The sequence below is a fragment of the Polypterus senegalus genome, chromosome 10 (genome assembly GCF_016835505.1).
Source record: "Polypterus senegalus isolate Bchr_013 chromosome 10, ASM1683550v1, whole genome shotgun sequence".
Taxonomy (NCBI): domain Eukaryota; kingdom Metazoa; phylum Chordata; class Cladistia; order Polypteriformes; family Polypteridae; genus Polypterus; species Polypterus senegalus.
Genome location: NC_053163.1, coordinates 171,111,443 through 171,135,698, shown reverse-complemented (window position 1 = coordinate 171,135,698; position 24,256 = coordinate 171,111,443). Strand labels below are relative to the sequence as shown.

General features: G+C 42.1%; 1 protein-coding gene across 2 annotated transcripts in view; it reads right to left on the bottom strand.

Moving 5' to 3' along the window:
• Positions 1-12,153: 12,153 nt before the first annotated feature.
• LOC120538053 (SLAM family member 5-like) overlaps positions 12,154-24,256 on the bottom strand; it is a 40,821-nt gene continuing 28,718 nt past the window's right edge. The window contains exons 4-6 of one of the 2 annotated variants that reach the window (XM_039767456.1): positions 20,231-20,488; positions 16,635-16,757; positions 12,154-12,672 (exon numbers count right to left, since the gene is read on the bottom strand). In XM_039767456.1, coding sequence (XP_039623390.1) covers positions 12,668-12,672; positions 16,635-16,757; positions 20,231-20,488 — 386 coding nt within the window. In that variant the 3' untranslated portion in view covers positions 12,154-12,667. The remainder of the gene's footprint in view (positions 12,673-16,634; positions 16,758-20,230; positions 20,489-24,256) is intronic. The other variant, XM_039767457.1, reaches the window with a different exon arrangement.

Below are 24,256 nucleotides of genomic sequence, written 5' to 3'. Positions count from 1 at the left end.
ACCAACATTATAAAAAACTGTTCACGCGTGAGAGGCTGAAATCATTACACGCTACCTAAAAGAAGTGCTCAACAGGTTTAGCTTTGACTTTTCCTTTTATTTGCTGTGACATACACAACATACTTGTTTAAATTTATGTGGTGGTGATGCATTTTAACCAAAGAATGCCACTTTGAGGGATGACCAAAAACAAATAAGAGTGTTACTGTAAAGCCAAGTTTATACTTCACGTGACGTGACGCATGCTCCAGTGGACGCAGCTGCTATGCAAGTATTTTACTGTTAATACTCACACGTGTACTCTTACATGCAGGTGCTGGTCATAAAATTAGAATATCATGACAAAGTTGATTTATTTCAGTAATTCCATTCAAAAAGTGAAACTTGTATATTAGATTCATTCATTACACACAGACTGATGTATTTCAAATGTTTTTTTCTTTTAATTTTGATGATTATAACTGACAACTAATGAAAGACCCAAATTCAGTATCTCGGAAAATATAAGAATTAGAATAAGAATATTGTGAAAAGGTTCAATATTGAAGACACCTGGTGCCACACTCTAATCAGCTAATTAACTCAAAAGCCTTTAAATGGCCGCTCAGTTGAGTTCTGTAGGCTACACAATCATGGGGAAGACTGCTGACTTGACAGTTGTCCAAAAGACGACCATTGACACCCTGTACAAGGAGGGCAAGACACAAAAGGTCATTGCTAAAGAGGCTGGCTGTTCACAGAGCTCGGTGTCCAAGCACATTAATAGAGAGGCGAAGGGAAGGACAAGATGTGGTAGAAAAAAAGTGTACAAGCAATAGGGATAACCGCACCCTGGAGTGGATTGTGAAACAAAACTGTGGGGGAGATTCACAAAGAGTGGACTGCAGCTGGAGTCAGAGCTTCAAGAACCACCACACACAGACGTATGCAAGACATGGGTTTCAGCTGTCGCATTCCTTGTGTCAAGCGACTCTTGAACAAGAGACAGCGTCAGAAGGACAAAAAGGACTGGAGTGCTGCTGAGTGGTCCAAAGTTATGTTCTCTGATGAAAGTAAATTTTGCATTTCCTTTGGAAATCAAGGTCCCAGAGTCTGGAGGAAGAGAGGAGAGGCACAGAATCCACGTTGCTTGAGGCCCAGTGTAAAGTTTCCACAGTCAGTGATGGTTTGGGGTGCCATGTCATCTGCTTGTGTTGGTCCACTGTGTTTTTTGAGGTCCAAGGTCAACGCAGCCGTCTACCAGGAAATTTTAGAGCACTTCAATGCTTCCTGCTGCTGACAAAATTTATGGAGATGCAGATTTCATTTTCCAACAGGACTGGCACCTGCACACAGTGCCAAAGCTACCAGTACCTGGTTTAAGGACCATGGTATCCCTGTTCTTGATTGTCCAGCAAATTCGCCTGACCTTAACCCCATAGAAAATCTTTCAGGTATTGTGAAGAGGAAGATGCAATACGCCAGACCCAACAATTTAGAAGAGCTGAAGGCCACTATCAGAGCAACATGGGCTCTCATAACACCTGAGCAGTGCCACAGACTGATCGACTCCATGCCACGCCGCATTGCTGCAGTAATCCAGGCCAAAGGAGCCCCAACTAAATATTGAGTGCTGTACATGCTCATACTTTTCATGCTCATACCTTTCAGTTGGCCAACATTTCTAAAAATACTTTTTTTGCATTGGTCTTAATTGATATTCTAATTTTCCGAGATACTGAATTTGGGACTTTCATTATTTGTCAGTTATAATCATCAAAATTAAAAGAAATAAACATTTGAAATACATCAGTCTGTGTGTAATGAATGAATCTAATATACAAGTTTCACTTTTTGAATAAATCAATTTTGTCATGATATTCATATTGTTATGACTGGCACCTGTAAATAAGAAGAATCCAGCAGGTGGCATTGTGAGATATTATCATGGTGAGAACAGGTTTGGCTTCTCTGTGTTATGAATTGCCTGCAACAGCCATTAAACTCCGATAACACCTTACCGCAATATCTCTGAAAAGGATGTTTAATGATTAAATCCATCAATCCAGGGATGTGTCCATTCCAGCTAGCAATAGGCATGAGGCAGAAACAATCCCTGGACAGGTCATCAGCTCATCGCCAGGTGAATACAAGCCCTCACATACACTGGAGTCATTTTAGTGTCACCAAATCCGCATATTTTTGGAAGGAAACTGGAGCACACTGAGGAAACTCAGCAGGAAAACATGGAAACTCCAGGCAGGGAATACCAGCGATGTGACTCCCTGCGACACAGCAGTGCTAACCGCTCCGCTGCCGTGTCACCCCCATGTGTGTAATTATTAACAGTATTCATTACTTAAACAAAATTAACGATTTATCTGTAAAATGTAACATACATACTTTAAAGCATTTCATCATGAAAGTGATATCAAGTATAAATCTAAGGATTCTAAATGTGCAGAATGTTGGAATATCAGACATTTAATGTGCTCAGTGTGGTGATCAGTTACTGTTTGCCACTGCTGTCAGGACCGGAGGAAGCCCTAGAAAATAAAGACGCGTTCCTGGCGTTCATTTGACGTGTCACTTTTTCACTGTGTCCTTCATTTTTTTCTCTGTGGCTCAAATATAGCGCTGTACATTCTGTTGCTATTGTGAAAGTGCAAAAAAAAAAAAAGACAGCACAAAAGATGGTGTCATTACATTGGGGAGTATGCGACGCTTAAATATAAAAGCACCACGCATGCATTTGTATGTCGCCATTTTGTTTCACCACATCGAACCATTCATCAAACATGGAAGCGCGCACATCAATCCCGGAGGATCTTCAAAGGGGGTTTCTGTCACATGTAGAAAGTAAACAGTGACTCTGATGTCACATTCCAACTTTTATCACACTGCGCCCCCCGACTTTTTGCTGGGACTGTTAATTTCTGAGGACCTGCTCAGAGGACGCATCAATTGAATGCTGGGAACGCTTGGCAGCCATGATGCGTGTGTGTCCGCATTCTAAGCGTGAAGTATAAACGAGCCCTAAAACCAACCTAACGGTTCACCTTACTCAATAACTTGCAGTCGAGGAGGAGAAGGAGAGACAGGCGAGGCAGGACCTTCATGAAGTTGGACCCCAAAGCTGTCTTTCCTATTGCTTTGACTGAACGCCTTCCCTGTTACAGTCACATTCTTCAGTTCCTTCTGCCTATCCAATTGTTTCAGATCATTCCTGAGACTTCAAGGAGCACAAGACCGGGCATGAGACTAAAAAACATAAAATAGATAAACACGTGTAACTGCAGATCTCATGCTTCTATATACTGGAAGGAAACCCCACCACATCCTGAGTGCAAAATGCCAAACTGCACATCAAAAAGTAAAAATGTGAGTGGAGAGCCATCGGGGACGAGTTGCAGCAGCACAGGAATGTCATTCTTAGATATATTTTTTTTCTGGGGAAGAATGAAAATCACATTTTAGAGGCGGATGGGCTGGAGGTGTTGAGGCAGGCTGACACGGCTGGTGGGGGTGGCGGGGAGACACCCTCAGCCCCAGTGAAGGCACTCGGAGACATCAGAACAGACAGCAGAATGAAGCTTTATTGTATGGCAGGCACACAGACTCACTTAAGATGGAGCAATGAGCAAACAACTAAAGGCAACTCTTACATTTATTACAATTCTTATCAACACAAGTCCAGTCATAAGGTCAGTTCTGCTCCTTATTAATCTACCATAATCTCTCGGCTGGGTGTCAAACCCTTCGCTGTCCGCCTTATCTGTCTGACGAGCCCTACCTGCACCCCTCCTTTGTTCCCAGCACTCACCCATGATTTACAACCCAAGAGTTTACATTCCCCTCCTTATCAATGGGCTCATGTCTTCTCAACTCTCCTGCACATCTAGACTTTAATTTTGAGAGATAATGGTGGTCCATGGCTTATACATCCATCCATCCATTATCCAACCCGCTATATCCTAACTACAGGGTCACGGTGGTCTGCTGGAGCCAATCCCAGGGCAGGAAAGAAACCGTGGGCAGGGCGCCAGCCCACTGCAGGGCACACACACACACACACCAAGCACACACTAGGGTCAAATTAGAATCACCAATGTACCTAACCTGCATGTCTTTGGATTGTGGGAGGAAATCGGAGCACCCGGAGGAAACTCACGCAGACACGGGGAGAACATCCAAACTCCACACAGGGAGGACGCAGGAAGTGAACCCAAGTCTCCTTACTGCGAGGCAGCTGCGCTACCCACTATGCCATCGTGCCACCCTGGCTTATACAGGGTAATAAAAATAAACTGCTCAAAAAATTAACGGAATACTTCGAAAACAGGTAAGATCTCAATGGGAAAAAAGAAAATCCTGCTGGCCATCTCTATTGCTATGGACTGATATGGTGATGTGTTAGGAACGAAAGGATGGCAGCCACATCGTGTGATGGAAATGAAAATGATCAACCTACAGAGAGAGGGTTGAATTCAAAGACACCCTGAAAATGATGGGGCAGGCAGGCTAGTTCATTCTGACAAAATTTCATTGCAGCAACTCCAAATCGTACTCGGTAGTTTGTATGCCCCCTCCATGCCTGACAACATCCTAATGAGATGACAGATGGTGTCCTGGGGGATATCCTCCCAGATCTGGACCAGGACATCACTGAGCTCTTGGACACTCTGAGGTAATGGATGGACCGAAACATAATGTCCCACCAAGAGGTGTTCTATTGGATTGGGGTCAGGTGAGTGAGCGGGGGGGTAGTCAATGGTATCAATTCCTTCATCCTCCAGGAACTGCATGCATCCTCTTGCTACAAGAGGCCGGGTGTTGTCATTCACCAGGAGGAACCCAAGATCCACTGCACCAGCATAGTGTCTGACGATGGGTCCAAGGATTTCATCCCGATACCTAATGACAGTCAAGGTGCCGTTGTCTAGCCTGTAGAGGTCTGTGCGTCCCTCCATGGATATGCCTCCCCACCAGAGCATCACTGATCCACCACCAAACCACTCATGCTGAGTGATGTCACAGCCAGCATAACCTTCTCCACGGCTTCTCCAGACCCTTTCACATCTGTCACATGTGCTCAAGGTGAACCTGCTCTCATTTGTGAAAAGCACAGGGCACCAGTGGTGGGCCTGCCAATTCCGGTATTCTATGTCAAATGCCAATTGAGCTCCACGGTGCCCACTAGAGGACGCCCGGCCCTCAGGCCACCCTCATGAAGTCGGTTTCTGATTGTTTGTTCAGAGACATTCACACCAGTGGCCTGCTTGCTGGAGGTCATTTTGTAGGCTCTGCCAGTGCTCATCCTGTTCCTCCTTGCCCAAAGGAGCAGATAGCGGTGGATCCTGCTGATGGGTTAAGGACCTTCTACGAGGGTATCTGTCCAGCTTTCCTGGAGTAACTGCCTGTCTCCTGGAATCTCCTCCATGCCCTTGAGACTGCACTGGCAGACACAGGAAAACTTCAGATAATGACACGCATTGATGTGCCATCCTGGAGAAGTTGGACTACCTGTGCCACCTCTGTAGGGTCCAGGTATGGCTTCATGCTACCAGTAGGGACACTGACCGTAGCCAAATGCAAAACGAATAAAAAAACAGATGAGGAGGGAAAAATGCCAGTGGCCTTCTTCCACCTGTTAACACATTCATTCCTGTTTTGGGGGTCGTCTCATTGTGGCCCCTCTAGTGCAAAAAAGCAGCTGAAACTGATGAACAAGCCCCTCTGCTCCTTAATTGAGCAGATTGATAGCCCACAAGTGTCATTGATTTGATGCGATACTCTCATTAAAAAGGATTCCTTTCATTTTTTGATCAGTTTATATACAGTAGGCCTGAGCTTTTTATCTCCTAACTCTTACATCTTAATACTTAATAAAATATAGTGTCTACTTTTCTTATGTGCTTATAATACTTTTCTAATACATAGAAATTACCAATTTCAAGCATACGATTTTCTATAGGGGAAGAAAACCTGGCACAGAGTTGGGGTATGAGAGATTGAGCTGATACCACGTTGGCACATCCACCACACCACAAACTACCTCGATTGAGACCCGAGTGTGGCGGGTGACACCTCAGCGCCCCACTAAACGGTGTGAGATTTTTGTTTTATGGTGGCTGGAGTGCCAATCCTGCCACCAACACCCAAGATTTCCCTGTAAGTTGGAGGACCTGCTTGCAGATTCACGTCTTACCCAGGGCAGAGCAATTGCAAGTTAAGGGCCCAATGGAGCAGGGTCACTTCTGGCACTCACGAGACTTAACCTTTTGAATGCTGGTACAGATCCCTACCTTCAGAGCCACCACTCCCACCCACTGACCTGAGGACCTGAAATAAGAAAGTCAGTGCCATCCTGGGACCAAACAAGAGGCCTTCTATCATAAAGACATCAGAGCCATACATAGTCAAATAACAAGGGCCATCGTCACAGATGACACAGTTGGACTGGCGTCCTTATCGTGAAAGGTCCCCTCTCTTTGTGCCATTGATGATCATGGCTATGATTCTGTGAAAAGAAGCTTTCTTGTAATGAAAGTAGGCAGGTTTTGTCAATTTATTTTGACATAAGACTCTTCACTGAGCTCAGATTTGCAGGACTGTAAGAAGCTTACCAATATAATAGCAACTACATGTTGAACGCACAGGGAAATACCAAAGCTTTTCTATTAAATTACGTTTTGGCACAAAGTCCCATCAGACTGAGGAGCTACTCGAGCCAATTCTTTCTCTGTCAGAACAGTCATTTGAAACAAGAATGGCACGTCCATCAAGGCATTATAGCATCATATCAGATGAGGAGTCCAATCTTCAAGCCACAACTGTATTAATAGTACCAGAAGGAAATCATCTGGTAAGCCCTGACAGCATTTTGCTGTTTGCACCTCAATAAGGCCAATCTGAAATTTCACATTTCATTTCATTTCTACTGATCATCATGGGTCTTGTAAGCCTGAGCCAATCCACTCCTAAAATGATGCAAAATCCAAAACTGGAGGTCACGTCAATATCAGCTTGAGAGACCCAAACCTCAGATTAGGTGGGTTTCTTCTTTGTGTGGATGAAAAAGAAAGAAGCCGTTGACCGCCTTCAAAAAGAACACAGGAACCTTCAGCTGCTCGTCTCTTTTTGCATGAATGTGCTCATTTGTCACCTCTGCCACCTCACTGCGGACTAATGCTGCAGCACTGTCATGTGATGTCACCAAATCAATGTGGCTGTCATTACCAGACAACATGATAGCAATTGTAACCAATAACAGTGTGACAACAGTAGAGAGAGACAATGAGGCCACTGTCATTAAATAAGGGACCAATGACTCACAATGACGCCTTTAACAATAATAACAATGCATGTCATATAATAGTAATAGCACTACTATGACTACTAACAGTATTAATACTAATGATAATAGTAATAAGAATTATTATTATAAAGCAATAGAATGAAGCTAATGATGACACAAACATTCTTATAATTACTTCAGCAAATTTTAGCTCACTGGAGGTCAGAGTCTGTCCCAGCTGAATTGACGAGTGAACTGAATCTGCAGGAAATTTCAGATTATTTAAGAATCAGAATCAGGAAATGGAATGAGGCCAGAATGAACAAAGTGAGATTGTAACCAGGAGTCATGCCAACTAAAAAACAAGGCCCAAGACCTGCAGCCATAATTGTGGTCAAGGAACAGAGCAATAGGATCAGAAACCTAAAGTTCATATAACCAGAGCCAAGACATAAGACACAAATCACAATTAGATAGACAGAGCTGTCATGCCACATGGCAATATGTCTGGTTTGGTATCTTAAAACAAGTCAGAGGTTTTCTTTAATTTTAGTAATTCTATCTATCTATCTATCTATCTATCTATCTATCTATCTATCTATCTATCTATCTATCTATCTATCTATCTATCTATCTATCTATCCCCTTGTCCTTTTTGCCTTCTGTCTGCCTTTTCTCGTTCATGCCATATAGATCTGTACATATTCAAAGAACTGCCTGACTGCAAAAGCTAAACCAAAAATATTTCTGGTGATTCTTGTTTTGTTCTTGTTCTTAGGTTAAGATTTGACTTAGTGCTTACATAATCAACCATTGCATCTTTAAATACAACATCAGCACTTCACTGAACTTCAAAGGGGAATGGTTGCACACATGTGATGTAAAGTTACTTGTACCTTTATATAGTGGCTACAGTATGTCACTGCTGCTGTATTTAGAATTTTACAAAAGTTGACACAGAGCAAAATTATTCTTTACATTAAATGTAACAACTTCTTTCATAAAGATAGATAGATAGATAGATAGATAGATAGATAGATAGATAGATAGATAGATAGATAGATAGATAGATAGATAGATAGATAGATAGATAGATAGATAGATAGATAACAAATTGTTGAACTTACGCCATAAAGAATTACAACATTTGAGAAGGCAAAAGGGGATTCAACCGAGTACTAGCAAGGTGTACCTTATAAAGTGGCTGTGTGTATGTGTGTATATATAAATATATACTCCAGGGTGTCTAATAAATGAACCACACACCATGGTGCAGAATAAAGGGGCTTCGCCGCTGACGTCTGAGGTTCGATCCCAGTGAGGGGTTACAGTGGAGTGTGCACGCCTGATGAGCCCAAATAAGGGCAAAACACGTGTTGCGTACTCTTTGCATTACTTGACAGTAAACTATGTAACATTATAAGATCTGCTTCTTGCGACTGAGAGGGCGTGGCAGACGTTTGCCGACTTGCAGACCATCAGATCGTGTTTCAGACTATGAATGCTATGAATATATATATATATATATATATATATATATATATATATATTTGCAGCTAGAGATCCAAAAGGGAGAAAATTAATCACATATCATAAAGTAGTTTTTATTCCTGAGCTTTATATATATATATATATATATATATATATATATATATATATATATATATATATATATATATATATATGTATACATAGAGAGAGACAGACAGAGAGAGAGAAAGTCATGCATGCATGTTTGAGGACCTCCTCACAAGCTCTGTTGTGGTATGTAATATCCTGCCAGGTTGAGAGGGAGCACTATCTAACAGTATCATCTCCAGACAGTGGAGCAGCTTCAGATATAGACTGCTGTCACCGTCGTGCTCCACTGACAGACTGATCGTTCCTCCCCCACACTATACGACTCTTCAATTCCACCCAGAGGGGTAAACGTTAACACTACACAAAATTATAGAGTGTTATACCTGCCTCACACTTTCCACCTTGCATTTTTTAACTTGCACTGCTTTTTTATTGCTCTTTAATTAATATTGTTTTTTTATCAGTATGCTGCTGCTGGAGTATGTGAATTTCCCCTTGGGGATTAATAAAGTATCTATCTATCTATTTGATCCCTTTTTCATAAAAATAAATAAATAAATAAAAATAATGTAACTGGGTCATTTTATACATGGCCAGCGATTGTCCCTTCCTTAAAGTCTAAGATGTTTGCTGATTCTACTCTTGAAGTTCTCTTTCACGTCTTTATTCACAACACTTCTGTACTCTGAGCCAATATGGTGCTTGACATTAACAAGATATCACACCTTTACTAAGTCATTATCTTTTATACAGAAGTCATTTTAGGCCAACATGCTCAAGATGTTTCCTGTCTTTAGGTTTATTACCGATGATAGAACTCTGGATGACTAAGCACATTATGGATGAATACCTGCTTCACTTTGAGGGTCCCTAAATCTCCAACACATAACATTCCTTTAAGAAGTAAATCCCTCAAACATGACATTCTTACCCAAGATGAAGGTGCTGAAGTTGAGAGCGTCTGATGGGACAGAACCTCCTCTGTATGCTGGAATCTGGCAGTAGATGCTGGATTTAATGTCAGTGTTAGTCAGAGTCACGTTGAGTTCACTTCTGGTCCCATCACTCCAGCTCATATTTTGCCCTCCAGACACAGTCGTCTCACCTTTCAGCCATGTGATGCTGGTGTCCTGGTCACCAAGTGACTCACAAGTGAAGCTGACCATCTGTCCAGTCTCAACTCTCTTCTGTGGCCCCTTTATGGAAGGAGGTCCTGTGAAATGAATGAGTGCCATCAGTATCTATCTATCTATCTATCTATCTATCTATCTATCTATCTATCTATCTATCTATCTATCTATCTATCTATCTATCTATCTATCTATCGTTATATATCGTTGCATTCTTAAGGACTCCTCTCATCCAGCCAACAAACTCTTCCAGCTCCTCCCCTCCAGAAGGCGCTACAGGAGCCTTCCAACTAAAACCAGCAGGTTTAGGAACAGCTTCTTCCCCACAGCGGTCACACTTCTGAACTCAGTCCCCCGTTGAACCTTTACATCCACACACTTAATCCTCTACACTACTCCTCCTCCCTTCCTTGTACATATCTGTACATACCTGTGCACACACAGCACACCTGTACATTGTACATCATATATCATATATTGTACATCTGTATATATTACAATACTCATAGTATTACAGCACATACATATCACATCTGTATATTGTTCATCTGTGTATATATATAATAGTACTTATATTATTACTGCACATACATAACACACCTGTATGTTGTACATCTGTATATATATATATATATATATATATATATATATATATATATATATATATATATATATATATATATATATATATATATATATATATATAGTACTTATAGTATTATAGTACATACAAATACATGTATAGGCACATAAATGTATATTGTAAAATATGAATATTTGCCATCCGCATTTAGAACATTTGTATATCTATTTATATATATCTATATATCTATTCCCATCTTCACTGTGCTCTTAACTGTACATATCGTATTTAACTGTATATATCGCATTTAACTGTAAATATCGTATTTAACTGTACATAATATGCACATATTATATTTATTGTACTTCTGCTCTTTGCACTTCTGATTAGATGCTAAACTGAATCTCGTTGCCCTGTATTTATACATGTGTAATGACAATAAAGTGAATCTAATCTAATCTAATCTAATCTATCTAACACTGTCATCTCCTTCTTTCCACATAGTGCCCAGAAAGGGCAATCTTCTTCTTCTTCTTTCGGCTGCTCCCATTAGGGTTCGCCACAGCGGATCATCTCTTTCCATATCTTCCTGTCCTCATCATCTTCCTCTGTCACACCCATCACCTGCATGTCCTCTCTCTCCACATCCGTAAACCTTCTCTTTGGCCTTCCTCTTTTCCTCTTGCTTGGCAGCTCTATCTAATGTTAGCAAATCTAAATGCTCGGTACTCCTAGGGGGCCATGCCCTCCCATCTAAGAATCTTTGCTCTGTTACGAAATCAGACTTATAAAGAGAGTGCCAGCACTTATGTATTTCCACTTCAGCCGCTGGCTGGACAAATATGATACAGAATAAAGAAGTTTATTATATTTTCCTCTTCCTTGGTTAGAGGTTTTCTTAGCCTTCAGCCATTCCACAAGGGAAAAAAGTTGAAAACCGCTGCCCTAGAAGACTCTGATCGATGAACTGCATGAAGAACGAACCCACCAGGACCTTAATTTCTTCTCTAGTTATTTTAGTTATCATTTTAGATACTTGGTACTTGTTGAAGATTTAGTTTCTCTTTATTGTAAACCTCCACTTTCTCAGCCAGAACAGTAGGTGGCACTGTACCCTCTCAAATGTAAATGTCAAAGCGCAGGCCTGCAAGTCGTTTTATTGATGGCTGGGGACGTGTTGAGTGGTAAAGTGTGACTTGAGAGTTTATGTCACCCATACAGAGCACCTGCTTTAAACTCACCACCCCTCAATTTCCCTTCTTCACTTGTTTTTTAATAAAACATTTTGAAAGCTCTGATCACATCTGCTGTTGTAACCGAGTCCTGACTCACTGTAGAAGGGCATTTGCTTCATGGTATGCTTTTGTATGGACCATCAGTGAGTTCCAGTTTATTTGCTTCAGAATTCAACCTTCCTTACTTTAATACTCCTAGGATGATGGAAGCATAATTTCCCAATAGGCCAACATGGTGCTACCCGCTTCACGGCAGTAAGTGCAAACACAGTGTAGCCCCTCGGTGTCCTTGTGAATCCTGTCTGGACTAACTGAATTGAAAGAAGACACGACCACAAAGGATCTGGTTTTAATAATTTTTAATTAACAAGCATTGAGTCTAAAGTAGGCAACAAGAAATCCAAAAAGGGGCAAAGATATGTCGTGGGGGGATTTATTTAATGTTAATTTCACACATCCTGTTTCATTCATTTTCTTCAAAAAACTTGTGATCACAAAGAAAGGGGCAAAGATACAAAATTCTAGAAATTGCAGAATGTCGTTAATTTGCAGATCAGAGTAAAGAACAAAGCACAGGATGAAATTCAAAGTTCAAAGTGCAGAAGAAGATGCTTAAAAAAAAGACAAAAACCTTTGAGGTAGACTTTGAGTGACGGTAAGCTAACGCAATGCCCAATGCACGTCACCATCAAGGAGATATGAAGAAGAAGAGATGAAGTTAGTCAAGTGACCCTCCTGGAAGGGACCTTCAGACTGTCATGGCTGATTTGTTTGTGTCGCTTTGTCACGTTTTTCTGGCTCACATGTCTGCAGGGGCAAACGGGTCTACCACATGTGTGATGCTTACTTTTGCTTTCATTTGTTAACCTGAAATGACAAAAATAAAAAAAAAAATGTGAGTTACAGTCTAAAATGCACCGTATCTCGCTGTTTGTGTCTAAATAAAGTGGATTTCATCCTCCAACATTCCCAAGACATGGAGGTTAGGTGAATTGATATTGCTAAATGGGCCCTTGATGTGAGAATGTGTGTGTGCTCACCCTTTGATGGACTGTCACCCTTTCTTGGCATTCTTTCTGTCTGTTGTCCCGTGACCCTACTTTGGATAAGCAGGTTAAGGTTGAGGTATATAATATCCCGCTGGGACGAGAGGGGCCACTAGCCCTAATACTATCATCTCCTTCTTTCTCCACAGTGCCAAGAAACCCACTCAGTAAGGACAACTGACTCCGCTCCTTCCGCTTCAGCCTCCATAAAACCCTGAGCCACCTGGAAGTAGACACCATTTCAGGTTTGAGCGAATCGCCAAATGGAGCTCCGCTACTTTCTACGTTAAACAATTCCACACCCTTGCTCCAGTTTCAACAAAACATTGCACACATTGTTAAGAAGAGACAGCAGCCTACTTTGGAGCCCAAAATGTTGACCCTGGGGGTACTTTTGTGTTTTTTTTTTTTTGTTGTTGTTGTTTTGTCTTTTTAATGAGTTTTGAGAAGAGTGCCAAATGGTGATTCTGAGCAAGCGAAGTACCTGAACAGACCAAAGCCAGGCTAGCAGACAAAAAGGCCAGAGATTAAAATTTCTAAGCTGGCCAATTTGGGGTGAAAATCACATTTTAGAGATCAGTGAGTTGATATATATATATATATATATATATATATATATATATATATATATATATATATATATATATATATATATATATATATATATATATATATATATACACACACACACATGCACACACACACATACGCATATATTTATATTAATGCATAGTTCTGATCACAATCTGGTATTTGGATGGTCACCTACCAGGTAACGTTTGTGGTTGGTCAGTCAGTTGGCAAACATCGTCCTCTCAGTTGGGAGAAGCAGGACATAGACATGTGATATGGTACCTGGCAAATAATGCAAAGAGTACACAACATGTGTTTCGCCCTATTTGGGGATCATCAGGTGATTTCAAGTGAGAGAACCAGCTGCCATGGCGTGAAATCTGAGGGTCGATCCTCGCAAAGGGAAGCAAAAAGTGCAAACACTTGATGAGGGCGAATCACATGTATCGGTATGTATATTGTGGAGACTGGCCCGGACACAGTCAGGTGGACACCGCTGGTTTGCACCCAAACACACGTTTACTGTACATATCTAATATTTACAGTGTCCTGCACACAACCCAGCACTCCATACCAAACACCCTCAGTCCAGGCCTCTTCCTTCAATGCCTCTCTCTCTGACCACCTCCACTCCTCTCCTCCAGGCTTCGTCCTCTTCCACCTGACTCCAGCCTTCGAATAGAGGGCGGCAGCCCCTTTTATCTTCACCCGGTCGCACTCCAGGTGCCTCCAGATGAACTTCCACCAGGCAGTTCCTGGTGTGGTAGAAGTGCTGGCTGAGCACCCAAAAGCACTCCGGGTGTCCCTGGTATTCCTTTCCCTAGCACTTCCGGGTGTGGAGGAAGTGCTGACGTCCAGGGCTTCACAGGCATCTGGGCGCCCCCTGGTGGTGACCACGGGCCCCTATAGAGTTGAGCTTCCATGCTCTGTTCCCGTGGTCCCCATACCAACCAGGGTGGCGGGCCCCTCGCGGTCTGGAGGAGGCATAATCCTTATATATATATATAGTGATAACCAGGGGTCCTTCAGACAGGCAGAAACATGGGTTTTGCCACACAGCACACATTTATTCACATGGGAAGCGCTTTTTCTTTGCTCTCCACATCACAACACAGCAGAGAGCACCAAATAGCATAGTCCAGCACAAAAACTCTTTCCTTCTTGTTTTTCTTCTTCTTCTTTCTTCCCCTCCTGCACTCCTCTTTCAACAAGCTTCGTCCACCTCCTTCTGAGTCTGGCTCTCCAAGTAGTGGACGTTGGCTACTTTTATAGGACACCCGGAAAGACTCCAAATGTCCAACAAGTTTCTTCCAGCAGTATCCCCGGGGGTGTTGGAAGTGCTGCTAAATAGGACTTGGCAAGCATCCTGAAGACCCCTGGCGGTGGCCATGAACACCAGCAGCTTCCATATCTTTATCTCTCTTTCTATTATATAGTGATTTTCACATTAATCTCTCTATCTCTAGATATATTGATATCGATATATATATATAGGAAGAGAGAGAGAAAAAATGATATACAGTGCATCCGGAAAGTATTCACAGCGCATCACTTTTTCCACATTTTGTTATGTTACAGTCTTATTCCAAAATGGATTAAATTCATTTTTTTCCTCAGAATTCTACACACAACATCCCATAATGACAACGTCAAAAAAGTTTACTTGAGGTTTTTGCAAATTTATTAAAAATAAAAAAACTGAGAAATCCCATGTCCATAAGTATTCACAGCCTTTGCTCAATACTTTGTCGATGCACCTTTGGCAGCAATTCCAGCCTCAAGTCGTTTTGAATATGATGCCACAAGCTTGGCACACCTATCCTTGGCCAGTTCCGCCCATTCCTCTTTGCAGCACCTCTCAAGCTCCATCAGCTTGGATGGGAAGCGTCGGTGCACAGCCATTTTAAGATCTCTCCAGAGATGTCCAATCGGATTCAAGTCTGGGCTCTGGCTGGGCAACTCAAGGACATTCACAGAGTTGTCCTGAAGCCACTCCTTTGATATCTTGGCTGTGTGCTTAGGGTCGTTGTCCTGCTGAAAGATGAACCGTCGCCCCAGTCTGAGGTCAAGAGCACTCTGGAGCAGGTTTTCATCCAGGATGTCTCTGTACATTGCTGCAGTCATCTTTCCCTTTATCCTGACTAGTCTCCCAGTTCCTGCCACTGAAAAACATCCCCACAGCATGATGCTGCCACCACCATGCTTCACTGTAGGGATGGTATTGGCCTGGTGATGAGCGGTGCCTGGTTTCCTCCAAACGTGACGCCTGGCATTCACACCAAAGAGTTCAATCTTTGTCTCATCAGACCAGAGAATTTTGTTTCTCACGGTCTGAGAGTCCTTCAGGTGCCTTTTGGCAAACTCCAGGCGGGCTGCCATGTGCCTTTTACTAAGGAGTGGCTTTCGTCTGGCCACTGTACCATACAGGCCTGATTGGTGGATTGCTGCAGAGATGGTTGTCCTTCTGGAAGGTTCTCCTATCTCCACAATGGACCTCTGGAGCTCTGACAGAGTGACCATCGGGTTCTTGGTCACTTCCCTGACTAAGGCCCTTCTCCCCCGAACGCTCAATTTAGATGGCCGGCCAGCTCAAGGAAGAGTCCTGGTGGTTTTGAACTTCTTCCACTTATGGATGATGGTGGCCACTTTGCTCATTGGGACCTTCAAAGCAGCAGATATTTTTCTGTAACCTTCCCCAGATTTGTGCCTCGAGACAATCCTGTCTCGGAGGTCTACAGACAATTCCTTTGACTTCATGCTTGCTTTGTGCTCTGACATGAACTGTCAACTGTGGGACCTTCTATAGACAGGTGTGTGCCTTTCCAAATCATGTCCAGTCAGCTGAATTGACCACAGGTGGACTCAAATGAAGCTGCAGAAACATCTCAAGGATGATCAGGGGAAACAGGATGCACCTGAGCTCAATTTGGAGCTTCATGGCAAAGGCTGTGAATACTTATGTACATGTGCTTTCTCAATTTTTTTATTTTTAATAAATTTGCAAAAATCTCAAGTAAACTTTTTTCATGTTGTCATTATGGGGTGTTGTGTGTAGAATTCTAAGGAAAAAAATGAATTTAATCCATTTTGGAATAAGGCTGTAACATAACAAAATGTGGAAAAAGTGATGCGCTGTGAATACTTTCTGGATGCACTGTAGATAGATACATACACACATTGATCAAATTTAAAAATTTTAAAGGTCTGTACCATGCCATGTCCTAAAAGTTTTCCACAGAAAAAGAATAAATCCAATTGTCAGAATGGAGAAACACACCAGCCTCAGAATGGCCTCCGTGTGGGTTATGATGGCTTCATGACTTCCAGGTAAATCTGCAAAAATGAAAAGCAAGATTAAAATATTTATATATGTGTGATGCTTTGGTGTCTACACTACATACTGTATTGCCATCCATCCAAAATTTCCATTATCTACCATTTTCTATTGGATCTCCAGAAACTGCAAATGGTGGCACAGTCTTTGAGGAGACTCTGAAGTGACCGTAGGGGTCACTAAGATCCTGCTGCCTGGTGTTTCACTACCTAGCACATGTCAAAGCTGTGATTATCATCATCATCCTCATCTTCCTCATTCTAAAAAACAACTTAATCCAATTCAAGATTGCATGGTGCCAGAGTCTGTTCTGATGTGCACAAGACAAGAAACAGGGGCATCAGTCTGTCATGAAGAGATGAGATGATTTACTCTCCAGTCTCTGAGGCTGTTGCCTACTGTATTTCCAGGACACACTAGGGATTTGGTGGACATTCCTGTAAGAGGACCATGCTGGCTACTCTCCCAGTCTTCACAAGCTAATATGTGTATATTATGATGATAGCTAAATGTGCAGCATCAGTGGTCTTCTCTGATGAAGGTGTTCGCCATATCGATGTCGGCTTGAGTGTGCTATGTTGATGGTCAATCAAATTGAGCTTCCGTGGTTACACTGGTTTTTCCCACTTTAAACCTTTCTATTCATTCATAAACATTTCGTTGAGTCCTGCTGTTGTCACTTCTGTGTTGAGCTCTCCTCCCTTATAGAATTTCAGCAGGTTTCACTCCCTCTGCCCAAAGCAATCTCACTACGGCGTGCTGTTCAACAATCATAACATCCATGATCATTTGGCCTTGGCTTCAACTGGACTAACTGCAAAGTGTCATGCTGTGTGTGTTTGAACTACCCATAAGCCACTGCAAATGTGTTGTATTGCATATCTGTTGCATTATCCGCATACTTTTTAAATTTGCCTTTTCTTCTTGATTTACCCTTATAATAATGGATGAAAAAGGGTGTAACTGACCTTAAGACAACTTATAGTTCAGAACCCAGTACCCAGGTCCAAGATAATGACTTGAAAAAAAATGAACAAGTACCTTATACGAGTATAGACATGTATTTTATAACAGTGCGAAATAAATAGCCTTGACACACTAACATGAAGAAGGCTGGCATTGGCTGTGCTTGATTAGGAGCGTTCTGTATCGTCTATTATCACAGACGTGCGCCTGCGAAGCAGCTAAAAGGACCAAATTAAGGTAATTCCATGCCAGGCCAGGGTGTGGCGGGGTGTGCTAACTCATTCTCCGTTATCCCTGCAGACCAAACACGAGAAATTCTGCCTGATTCCGGCCACAATGACATCACTTCCAGTTCCAGCCATGATGAAGTCACTTCCGGTTCACTGCCTTAAAACCAAGACCACTTCCTATGTTTCCTCAGTTTTTTGTTGGACTCAATTCTGTAACGTCTGTGCAGCCTATATTGCCTTTTGCAGCCAGGGCTCAAGGATACGAGTGGCTGCCTCAAACTTTTTTTCTGTGTGTCAAAACTATTTATTTCACACTGTTATAAAATACATGTCTATACTCGTATAAGGTACTTGTTCAATTTTTTGCATGTCATTATCTTGAACCTGGGTACTATAAAAACATATAACATTATCTTGGCATTCAGTCCTTTATAATATTACTGTCGCCATGTTTGGTTATGTTTATATTGGATATTGCATTTCCTTGATTTGTGATAATTCTAATCAGTCTGACTGTACATCACTCTCGGGTGCATTGGAGACAGCTTAAGGACTTTGGTGAGTGCAATTACCTGCCAGACCAGGGGTTGGCGCTGTGTTATGATGCCTTCTCTTCTACTCCATCTACAGCATGGAAGATTGACAGCCACACCATCTCTGATGTCACTTCCGGTACTAAAAAGTGGCAATTGGTGCCACGCCCACCTGCCAAGTTGTTTTGCCTGCCTATGGTAAAGTCATCCCTGATGGAGGATCGCAGGAATCATGGGAAAGAGGGGTCCTTTCATTGGATTGGCTGGCCCAGCACTGTTTCAGCCGTGGAATGGCCAAATGGGGAGGCAGCTTGATGGATGAGGACTGCAGGACTCTAAAAATATCCAAATCTTATTGTGTGATATCATCTACTGTTAAATTCTGCTACATACTTCTAAAATTTTTATTTTTATGCTGTATTGAGGGTTTGTTCTGTTCTGTGTATCGTATTGTATTGACCCCCTTCTTTTGACACCCACTGCACGCCCCACCTACCTGGAAAGGGGTCTCTCTTTGAATTCCCTTTCCGGAGGTTTCTTCCATTTTTCCCTACAAGGTTTTTTTGGGAGTTTTTCCTTGTCTTTTTAGAGAATCAAAGCTGGGGGCCTGTCAAGAGGCAGGGCCTGTTAAAGCCCATAAAGCCCACTTCCTGTGTGATTTTGGGCTATACAAAAATAAATTGTATTGTATTGTATTGTATTGTACTCCCCTTCCTGCCTCATAAACTCCTAACTCTGAAATCGGCCATCTTGATTTAATTCAATTAGTAACTCACATCTGGAAAGATGTTGCCTCAGTTGCTGCATATTTTTCTTTGCTTTAAACCCCAACTCTTTATCGTTGTTTGTGTCCTATTTTACACCGCAATTAGAACTTTTTTGATTGTCTTACATTAATCTTCTTGGTTGTTATTTTTTTGTTTGTATATTAGCAACCTGTTTCACTATTAGTTGAATTGGTTTTGCTGCAAGAAGGTTTTAGACGGTGCTATAAACTTGTGTATATAGAGAGAGAAGCGGTGCCCATCTGGTGAGTGTTTTACTGGTTCATGGTAATAAAAGCTCAATCCTTGTAAGCCCACTTATCGATGACTCCCCAGGACACACTACAGATATCTTTTGAATTTATAATCAAGTGTATGTAACTATTGTATTTATTGATCATCAGCCGTGAACAAGAACTCTACAATAAAAAGAAGACCAGCAACATCTGCTAAGTGTCAAGAGCATCACAGAAGGAGCTTAATAGCAATTACAAAATTCAGGAGTGAGAACAAGAGAGAAACACATGCCAACAAGTAAGCACTACATTGGAAAGTTGCATTAACATCATGATTGTCCTGAAGATTTTTTTTTAAATAGTTAAAACAAAAGATGGAGAAATTCAGCTTGCTCTTTAAGAACTGAAGGTTTGTGTGTTTCCTAGTGGATTTTTACCAAGGAAAACAAGGTTGGAATCAAACCCAAAGCTCACACTCCTCCTAAAATATCCAGTTGCGTAAATAAATTTTACATTCCAGTTCACCAAAATGAGAAATGCAATGTTTTTCAACAGCAGGCTTCAAATTAAGAACTCTGAATTGTCCACCAAGCTCAAAACCGACTAATCAACGAGACGCATGAAAGAATAGCCGATGCCAAAAACTCCATAGGAAAAGAGGAGATGAAAACAGACATGATGAAAATCCCACAGGCCCTTGTCAGTTTAAGACGATTTAATGATGCCAACATGGCTGCACTTACCTTTTCTTGCACATATCTCGTCTGTTGTGACTGTTATGTTCTCCTTGCTGAATGGATTTTCTGCCACACACGTGTACTGCTTGTCAGCCTCTTTGATTTTCACCAACAGGATGTTAATGAAAGGACTCTTCTCTGTCAAGGCAACATCTCCTGGCAGCCAGAAAACAGTCGCTTGAGTGTGATTCTCCACTGAGCAGGACAGGACACAACTGCCATTCTCAGACAAGACGCTGCTCACTTTAGGAGGCGACACGGGCACTGGGTAAGGGGGCACACAAAAGTAATGAAAATTAAGTCAGAAGACCAGCAAGAGGACTGTCTTGTTTATAAAACTAGAAAAAGATCCTGAAACATTTCTCACATCAGCATGTACAGTATATATTGTATTGAAACCATTCATTTTGGACTTGTTTATGTATAGGATATTAGGGATAGCAGGGCTGGATTGCCCGGGGCACAAGAATGCAACAGTAGTCACCCACCGAGAGACAAACTCACAATCAGAACATATAATAGAACATTTAAGTGTAAATAGTCAAGGATCAATCATTGACAGTAGGCCTTCACAGATATGCAGTGCCCTCCGTTATGTTTGGAGCAAAGACTCATCGTTCTTTGTTCCCCCTCTGCTCCACAGTTTTTAATGACAAATCAAACAATTCAGACATCGTGATTAACTACACATTGCAGACATTTAGTGTATTTGTAGACACTTTTTGTATATGGTGACCCCCTTTCAGGGCACCATTATGTTTGGGACATTTGGTGTCACAGGTATTTGTGATTCCTCAGTTGGGTTTCATGGCTTCTTCAGATACCTCAGCTTGTTTCTATCCTTTGGAGCCTGCAGTTGCCATTGTTCAACATGATGTCCAGAGCTGTGCCAATGAAAGCCAAATGGCCATTATGAAGTGTGGACTATGGCCGGCAGCTTATCTCGGCCAATACCCCCAAGCCACCAGGTGGAGCCCTCCCTGCAACATGGAAATTCCCCAAATTCCAGCAGTGCATCATGGACCTTGGAGTTTTCCTTTACAGCCCTGCTGGATACCATGGGGGCGACCAGAGGATGCTGCAGGGAGGCTCAAGGATTTGTATTCTCCGTATAGCCCGGAAGTACTTCCCTGTCACGAAGGTGGAAGAAATAAAGTACTTCCGGGCTGAAGAAAAAGAGGAGTTTTCACCTGACCCGGAAGTGCTGGGTAATCACATGTACTGAGGGATCAGAAGCACTTCCGGCTCAAGGACTATAAAGGACTGGTGGGAAACCCCGGCGTGTTGAGCTGAGCTGGGAGGAAGTGTGACAACGCATCTGGGAGTTGGGGGATTGTGATTATTGTATTGTTATTGAAGGAATAGTGGAGGTGAAGATGCTTTGTGCATATTATTATTATAATAAAATAATTTCTTGGACTTTTATCTGGTACCTGGCATCTGGTCTGAGGGTTCAAGGGGACGACAGCGCCCTCTATCTGTCACAGAGGTTACAAAACAAGAATAAAACCATCAGAGACATCTGATGGCAAAATCTTTGGATGACCACAATGAATTGTGTGGACTACCATGAAGAAGAAAGAACATGCTAGTGAGCTCAGTAATCACAAAGGGTCTGGTAGGCCAAGGAAGACACTGCACTGCTGAGGACAGAAGAATCTTCACTGTGGTAAAGAAAAAGGCCCAAACGCCTATCTGACAGATCAGAAACAGTCTTCAGGGAGGCGATGTGTGTGTGTGTGTGTGTCAGAGACGACTATCAGCAGAAGACTTCATGAACAGAAACACAGAGGCCACACTGCAAGATGTCCAGATTACAGTTTGTGAAAAAGGACTTCAGAGAGCCTGCAGAATTCTGGGTAAAGGTGTTATGGACACACAAGACAAACAATGAACCTGCATTAGAAAAATGATAAAGTTTGGAAACCAAAAGGAACTGACTGTGATTCAAAGCAGACCACCTTATCTGTTAAACATGGTATTGCTGTGGGTGTCATGTATTAGTCATGTATGGGTGCCACAGGTCCTGACACTCTTCTCTTCATCGATGAATTCCGAGGTGTGCAGAAACATCTGATCTGCTCAAGTTCCAGTAAAGGCCTCCAAACTCCTTGGGTGGCACGTCATCCTCCAACAAGATGATGAACCAAACATACTGCTGAGGCAACACAGGAGTTTATCAAAGCTAAAAAAAATGGAAAATTCTTGAATGGCCAAGCCAGTCACCTGATTTCAAGCCAAGTGATTAGGCCTTCGATACGCTGAAGAGAAAACTTGAGGGGACAAGCAGGAGCTGAAGATGGCTACATTAGAGGCTTGGCAGAGTTTCAGCAGTGAAGACCCTCAGCACCTGGTGATGTCTGTGAATGGCAGATGTCAAGCAGTCATCACATGCTGGGATATGTGACAAAGTCCGAAATATGACAATGGCTTTAACAGACCTGCCATTGCTGTGTCTCAAACATTGTGGTGCAACCCTGAAACGGAGGGACCATTTAAAAAAAGTGTTATGTGACCAAGATGTCTGCAAAGCCCTTTCAATAAAAGTCTGCCATGCGCCCTTTAATTACATCTGAGGTGTTTGATTTGTAAACTGTGGAAAAGAGAGGGAAATTAAAGAAAATAACGGGTTTTGTCCCAAACATTATGGAGGGCACAGTATGTACAGTCAAAGTAAAAAGTATGTGAACCCTTTGGAATGATCTGGTTTACTGCATGAATTGATCATAAAAAGTGATCTGATCTTCATCCAAGTCCTACATCCCAGGTACTGATCTACACAATGAGCTTAAGCCAATGACACCAAAAAAATTCAACTTTTTCATGTCTTTATTTTACAAACGCAATCAACGTTCACAGTGGTAGTGGAAAAAGCAAGTGAACCTTGGGATTTAATAACTGGTTGACCCTCCTTTGGCAGCAATGACCTCAACCGGGCGCTTCCTGTAACTGCAGATCAGATCTGCACATCATGTGGGGGGCAAATTGAGCCCACTCTTCCCTGCAGAACTGCCTTAACTCTTCCATATTCTTTGATGGTCTTCTGTGTGGCTCTCTCTCTTCAAGTCATTCCACAGCATCTCCATAGGATTGAGATCTGGGCCACTCCAAAAAGAGGAGTTTGTTGAAGCCATTGTGCTGTGGATTTGCTGTGATGTTTGAACTCATTGTCCTGTTGCATCACCCAGCCTCTTCTGAGCTTAAGTTGACGGACAGACACCCTCACATTATCCTGAAGAATTTTTTGATAAGCTTGATGATGGCAAGCTGTCCAGGCCCTGATGCAGAAAAGCAGGCCCAAATCATGATGTTCCATCTACCATACTTTACTGTAGGGATGATGTTTTAAAGTTGATATGCAGTGCCATTTTTACGCCAAATTAAGTTGTGCGTGTTCCTCCCAAATAGTTCAATTTTGGTTTCATCACTCCACAAAACATTTTCCCAGTACCATTGTGGAGTGTCCAAGTGCTCTTTCAGCAATGTTCTTTTAAGAAAACAGTGGCTTCCTTCTTGGTGTCCCGCCATGGACTCCTTTCTGGTTCAATGTTTTGTGTATAGTTGACTCATGATCAGAGATGTCAGCCAGTTCTAATGACTTTGTCAAGTCCTTTGCTGTCACTCTAGTGTTCTTCTTTACCTCACTGCTGACTTTGAGTTGTGGTCTTGGGGTCATCTTGGCAGGGCGCCCACTTCTAGGCAGAGTAGCCACAAAACCAAATGGTCTCCATTTATGGACAACTTGGCTAACAGTAGACTGATGAAGATCTCAGATCTTTGAGATGACTTTGTAACCCTTTCCAGCCTTATGTAGATGAACAATTCTCCATTGTAGCTCTTCAGACAACTCTTTTGTGCGAGGCGTGATTCCCATCTTGATATGCTTCTTGTCAAAAGCTCCAACTCAAACTTTATTGTGTTTTTTTTTTATCAGTCAAACTTATTCTGGGCCGCACCTCTGAACTTGTATCATTAAATGGACTCCAGGTGTGCTAAATTCTGACTGCAATGAGCTTTTTGAAAAGTCCTTAG